This window comes from Rhipicephalus microplus, chromosome X, assembly GCF_043290135.1.
Source record: "Rhipicephalus microplus isolate Deutch F79 chromosome X, USDA_Rmic, whole genome shotgun sequence".
Lineage (NCBI taxonomy): Eukaryota > Metazoa > Arthropoda > Arachnida > Ixodida > Ixodidae > Rhipicephalus > Rhipicephalus microplus.
Genome location: NC_134710.1, coordinates 274812897 through 274819676, shown reverse-complemented (window position 1 = coordinate 274819676; position 6780 = coordinate 274812897). Strand labels below are relative to the sequence as shown.

General features: G+C 39.8%; 1 protein-coding gene across 9 annotated transcripts in view; it reads left to right on the top strand.

Moving 5' to 3' along the window:
- The first annotated feature begins 312 nt into the window (after window positions 1–312).
- The window catches only part of tst (superkiller complex helicase subunit twister), a 220426-nt gene continuing 213958 nt past the window's right edge, over window positions 313–6780 (top strand). For 3 of the 9 annotated variants that reach the window (XR_012887328.1, XM_075879179.1, XM_037413992.2), the window contains exons 1-4: window positions 314–580; window positions 2674–2715; window positions 5273–5396; window positions 6178–6287. Coding sequence is in view for 8 of the 9 variants with exons in the window: in XM_075879179.1 (XP_075735294.1) it covers window positions 5298–5396; window positions 6178–6287 (209 nt within the window). In the remaining variant the exon portion in view is untranslated. The other 6 variants (XM_075879184.1, XM_075879181.1, XM_075879182.1 and 3 more) reach the window with 6 other exon arrangements.

Below are 6780 nucleotides of genomic sequence, written 5' to 3'. Positions count from 1 at the left end.
AATATATCTGCCGCGGCACATTAAAAACCGTTTCGACGGTAAAAGAAAAAAAAAAATACCTGCCGCGGAACACTCGAAACGCGGGAACCATTCCGACGGAGCTACGCACTTTTCAAGTTGTCGCGTCGGCTGCTATGGGGTTAAGTTGAGGCGGCCTCTCGTGACACTTTTGTAACTAGACAAGCAAGTGACCCTTTAAAGTTGGAGTCAAGCGCAGCCGTAGAGAGAACCGGTATGAGCAGGTCGCCAATCTATAGAGAGGTCGTGGGGTCGGGTTAGTTCATAACGCCACCGCTACCCTTGTTTTTGTTGCATGTTCAAAGGTACAGTTTCCCTACTCTAACTGGTAGTGTGTAGGTGTTCTATGATGACAGCGCCAAATTCCTCTCTAGGTGTTTCTGTATGAAACGTTGTACTAGCACTGTAGAACACAATGCAATTCAATTCTTTCAGTGGTGAAAAAGAGTGCTGATTTCACTCCGCATTCTAGTTTTTAAGTACTACATACACGGAATCATAAATCCATTGACTGACCGTCGTTTCTTGAAGCATGTGCACTTGACATCGGTGATCAGCTGTGGTATGTTCGTCGCTTGCGTTTTTCCAAACCGCACACTTGGCGTGACAGTCATATATGTCTTTTTTTGGAGAGGCTTACTTCCGTCTCGATCGTACTTTCATGGCTACGAAACGATCCAGCTGATGCGCGGAAACGTGTACATTTCTGTGTCTCCATTCAAGGTGCAAAAAGACTCACGAAACCGAATCTGTGCTACAGTGATGTAAAACGTCATGATGATGAGCAACCATCCCTTTAATCAAGATCAGCTTAGTGCTGAGCGTTGACATTGTTTATGATGGTGTGGTGATTGTGTGCCTTGGTGAACGTTTTAACGGCAGTATCTCGTGGGGTTTAGGTTTAGCGAGCTGTGGCTGGCAGCCCGAACGAGGACCGCCTGCGACAGCATAAAACTGCACACGCAGCTGTGCATAATGCTAGCTCGTGCCACGTTGTGAATAATTTTGTCACGAAATGTTCTGTATTGTGCCGAGATTTTTTGTTTTTGTTACATCAATCTGCCCTAGTCGTGGACAGCACGTGTCCTAGCCACGTGCAGTCCTCTAGAGAAAAACAGCTGGTGGTCGTGGTGGCGGCTTTAGTGAATATGCCGTAAACTTTAAATGTATTATACGACGCACTTTCGCGGCCTTGTCGAACACTGCAGCTTTCAGTGAAGTGGGTCAGCAAGTGCGCCATTAATAGCGATAACCGTGAGACAAACTAACGTTGCAATTACGGACATGTCGTGGTTGATTTACTTTGTTTTTCAAAATAAATTTAATTTGCAGGTACGATTACGTGCCACAACAAACTTTCTGCTCTCTCCTAGTCCTTAATATCAGTATGTCAGTTTTCAGTACTGCCTTTAAACAAGTTGGCACCTGAGCGTAAGACATATGAGCTAAACTTCAAACCAACTTCTGTGTGTTTGGATTAGACCTGTGGGTTTGTCACATGCCATGCTTATGTGTCTCGGCTTTGATGTGAATGATTTGGTGTACAGAGATGTTCGTAAACCTTTCTACCGTGAATGGTAGTCGTAAATCGTTGTGACACCTTGAATGAGCTTCAGAGACTGGTTTTGTTGAGTGTAAAAAAAGCATAGGTAAAAAGAAATTATCGTTTCTTGTAATGTCTTAGTTATTTTTTGCATTCATTTTAGTACTTTGCCAGCTTATGACCAGTCATTAGACCATAGGTATATTTATGGCTTGTTCCTTCATTATGCAGTGGTATTTTATAACTAGGCCATATGTTGAGTTAAATAAACATATAATTTTCTCACTTGTGCTCATAAAATAAAATGTATTATCTGTGTAGTGAATAACTGACACGGTCAACAAATGACATGCCAGTAATTTGTTGAAGTTCTGCTTAAGTTCAGTTGTGATACAAAAATGTAGCTGTCGCAGTGCAATGTAGTCATCTTGTCAGCTTGCTGAACTGTTTTTTTTTCTTACTATAAAAAATAATAATAAAGGTGCAGTTAGAATGGCAACTCTCTTTTTGTACTGAGGGGGGGGGGGGAGGGCAGGGGGTGAGAATGGCTATTATTTTATAATTTGTTTAAAGGATGGACTGTGCAGTAAACTAATGAAAGTTTAAAGATCATTATTTTGTGACACCTGTCAATTTAAAAGCTCTATTTAGTTTTTATAGAATATTCTATTTTATATTCATGGGTGCTGTCATGTTGGGCTTTTATATGAATGATTTCTTGGTTTCATATGTCGGGAGATCAAGTTAACAAGGTCATGCAACAATAAGTGCATCTGTGCAGCTGTTTTCATAAATCATTTAGGGGCTACAGTAACAAAATTGCAAGAATAACAGCCCAAGATAATGTTGACAGGGTAGTGCCATTTGTAACTCAAAAGCTATAGAATGTGGCTTAAACACCAGCTCTATAAATACATTTAATATTTGTTTGTTAATGCTTAATTTGAAAGCCTAATGTTTGTGATGTAAACTTTGGTGTATACTGTTACAACCTTCTTTTTTTAAGTTTGCTCTTCAGTTGCACTGACTTACATTTCATAGTTTTCAGCCAACTTGACAGCAAATTTTTACCATTGGGGCCAGATCTATTACTTTGTGCTCCTCCTTTCTAGAGTCCTTGCTTTCCTGGTGTGCTTTCATGCATTCTTTAGTCGGTAAGAATTGATTCAACCGTTCTTTATATCATTCATGTAAAAACAGCAAAGTATCTCTTGAATGTTGTTTTAAAGAAATAATTTACAGTTCTTATTAAAGAATGTTAGGAATAAAAAAAATCTAACCTAAATTAGGTTCAAGAAAAGGAATTGGTGTCCTGGTTGGAACTGCATATCATGTTGTTTATACAAAGAAATGATGCAGGATGATAGATGGCAGAAGACATGTTCTGTGTCTTCATTATTTCTTTGCCTTAAACCTCAAGATAGAACATGTTTCTTGCTCCAGGTACACTTCTCTCATTAAGACTGCATAAAAAGTTAAATATGCATGTTGGTGACATGAATATCAATCATTGTGGTGCCTATGGTGTACAAAAGCCCGTCCATGGCTTAAAGGGGTTGAGACCAGATTTTGAAGCTTTAAAAAGCTTACTGCAGGCTTCCTCTGTGTGTAATGTCACACAGCACGAAGTGACACAGCAAACACTTAAACAGGCCCTGAACACTGTTCTGAGTTATCATGGAATAGTCTCACTATTGGCATATGATGTTTCAGAATCACATGCCGAAAAAATTTTCAGAATCCAGCGAGTGTGAGCGGAGTTACAGAGACTTCGCACATGCTTCAAGTGCTTTCTTTTTTTTTTTTTCATCCAGCCAGCGCACTGAGAGCTATGCAGGGAGAGATATGACAAGGCAGCAAGATGATGTGTCTTTTCTTCAGTGTACATCATGACCTTGAGCACTTTCTTTTCTTGTTTTTCCTAGAATGCATGGCTAAATTGCAGTGCGATCATGAGCTCGAGCATGTGGCGGCACCCCACAGTAGCGCTAGTAATTATGCATCTGACGATGCTCAAATCGGTCAACTACTGTAGACATGGGTATATGGGGCAGAAATTTGGGTGTATGGCATCATTTGCAGAGAGAAGAGGCAGCAATTTATAGATGACTTTGAGAATTAATTGCAAATTCCAATTGGCACGGCGCACTGTAATGTTTGGCTCTCATGTTCTCGGGAACCTTGACTACCAATCAGCAGCATTTTCTAACCATGCTCAAGAAGTGTTGCCGAGTGCCTCTAACATATATTTTTAATAATTTCCAAGAAGTGCCTAAATACTCATTCTGGCGATTGAGACCCATAGCTAGTGCGGCTGACACTGACACCACTGTTGCAACCATAACAAAACGTTTAATGGTGTCGTATGTCATTAGAGTGATATGCAATGAGTGGTGACCCCACAATACCGCTACACTGGGCAAGCCTACAGAGCATTGGCTGCAAATCCACATTCGCTTTTCTCAGTGTATTGTTGAATTATCCAAGCCTACTGGCATTTTGTAAAATGTTTCGCACTGTCAAGCAAGCCTGCGAAAATGATATTCAGCGGGCTCAATGGCTGAAGACATTTGAACGGTTGTTTTCACATGTGTGCTGGAGCAGACGATGCTTTAGTATGTGTGTCATAGGTTTGTGAACCCATGTGACCAAGCTTGCTAGACTGTGATGTCATTGTCTGGCTCTGTGTTCAGAAACTGAAACCGAAAATTACTCACTTAAATAATGAGATATTAAAATATTTCAAAAAGAATACATGAATCTCCGAGTTTGTGTCAGGCTACCTGGAGCAATAAGGACTGTTTCGAACAAAGAACATGCAAGCCACAAATCTGGTATCGTAACACCATTAACAAATGTAAGAGCAGGCATGTACTTATAGTGCAGAGTGCCTTTTTTTTTTAGTTGCTGTGATCACTTTTTTTTCACCATTTTTCATATGGTGAAGCACTGGTTGTCTAACTGGGGAACATCCATAAAGCCCTTCAATTTCAATTATCATACTTTTTCAGCTTGTCTGTGAACTAAGGTGGCTTAAGTACTGCATGTAGAATTAATACTTGTTTATTTTATTTATTTGTACATTACTAGACTACTGTTGTGAATAATTTAGGACACCTTGACACTTGACAGTTTTTTTACTAGAGCTTATAGGGTTTGGGCATGATAGAATGGTGGAAAATAGCACTTCAGTTATGTTTCAAAGTTCTCATTACCACTTATTTCAGGACTATATTTTGAAAAGGTAAGTCTGAGGCATGGGCGTCGGCAGGAGGGTGCAAAGGGGCACTTGCCCCCGTCAGGCCTCACCAGCACATGCCCGCCACCCAAGGTACACCAGCACTGCTCCCTCCCCCAGCTATAATGCAACAGAAGTTTGCACCCCCCCTCTTTCCAAGATAACATCCTGCTGATGCCCATGGTCTGAGATTGCAGTCATTTGCCAATTGGGGGATAAAAAAAAATAGTGATAATTGCTACATGTTGAGTTTCAACGCTAGTGTGTTATTGAAAAGTAAAGAACGAATTCCTGGAAAAAACATTGCCACGAATTTTGAGATGAAAAGAGAATGTCAAAGTTATGCTAGCCTAGGTGTAAACTTAAAGAGATGTTCTAGCTTTGGCTTTGGGGCTTAATAAAAGAGCAAGGTATGCCACTGCTATGTACATATCTGGCATTGTGATTAACATGCTCATGTACCATTGCTACAGTTTCAGGATAAAAGATTGCTACATCATGGAAAGTCTCCCACAACATTTGCGCTTCAAGGAGCTGTGGGGTGGAACCGATGTTGATATCGAACCTGAACAGTGTTCTAATCTCTTTGATTCGCCAGTAAGTCGCTAAATATTTTCTTATGGGACCTATTTTGACATAAATTGCTTTTTCTTAGATGTTTTCAGGCTACTAAACCAGTAGAAAATTCCAAATTTTTCAGAAAAAAAAAACAATAATGAGGTGCACTTTCTTGATCATTTGGTACTTGTTTCAAGTCTCTCGCAAAAGGGAAGGGGGTGGTCGCTCAGATAGGTGTGCTGGTTTGGGAATTTACGGTAGTTGTTTTTCTGTATAAAACACCACAATTTAAGTTAAAAAAAATGTTAAAATAACATTCTGGTCTGGCAGCTGGGTGAAACGAGATGTGATAACTGTGACGGAAATTGATTCTGGTGCACTACAGTGCAGAAAAAATCAAAGGACGGAACACAAATGACGACGACAAGCACCGATTGTCATTTGTGTTTTGTCCGATGTGTGTTTTCTGTGCTGTAGTGCACCAAAATAATGCAACAACCTGCCCAACTCCCCACTTTCAGAAAATTGCTTCATTAAGGGTCATTGGCAGGCTCCTCTATAATGACTGCATGCATAAAACATCCTATTTAGTAGTAGTACTACATTGACTGTGGTGTGGTACTGCAGCACTTGAAGGTGCATAAGACGACATGTTTCATACAACACTTTGCCTGAAAAGTGTTTATTCAAATGTTTATTCACATTTTATTGAACAGTCTATTATTGTAATAAAATTAAGCCTCCATAAAAAAGAATGAGTTGCAGTTGCTGAAAATCTGTTATACTGTATATAAGAAAGACTGTTTCTTGGTAAATGCAGTTTCCATTTGGCATTCCACCAGTGATACCTGATGCTGAGAATCATGCTAACGAAATCTTGGATGATATTTGGGAAGGCTCTAACACACATTGCTTACATAATTCGCAAAGGTGAGCACTTTACAACATTTTCTAAAGTAGAATACACAGTGATGTGCACATTTCTCTCAAAAACTCTGGATAGTTGCTAAAAGAATTTGGGTTTACTGCTGCTTTATTCTTGCTAAAGTTCTGCAAACTACCCATATTTTATTTTCCTTATATTCATTGTTAACCTCAGTGTAGTCACTTGCACACTTTCAGTTGGAAAATGGGAGCAGTTCTGCTTACTCTCATGCTCTGAATATGATGTCACTTGTGCTGTTATTAAACAAATAAACAAAATAAATCAAATGATTCATTTGGTATTTTATGCAGGCAGGACAGCCCCTTCAAACTGCAGTAGACTCTCCTAATATTAAAGAGAACTTGAAGGGACCAGAAAAATGTGTTCTATTTCACAGCAGTGTTATTTACTGGGAGATGACCAGGGGTGCAGAATGCAAGATCAAAACCAATCTTGCCAGAAGCACTCGTTCCATTTAAGCAGCAGTTACTTTTAACG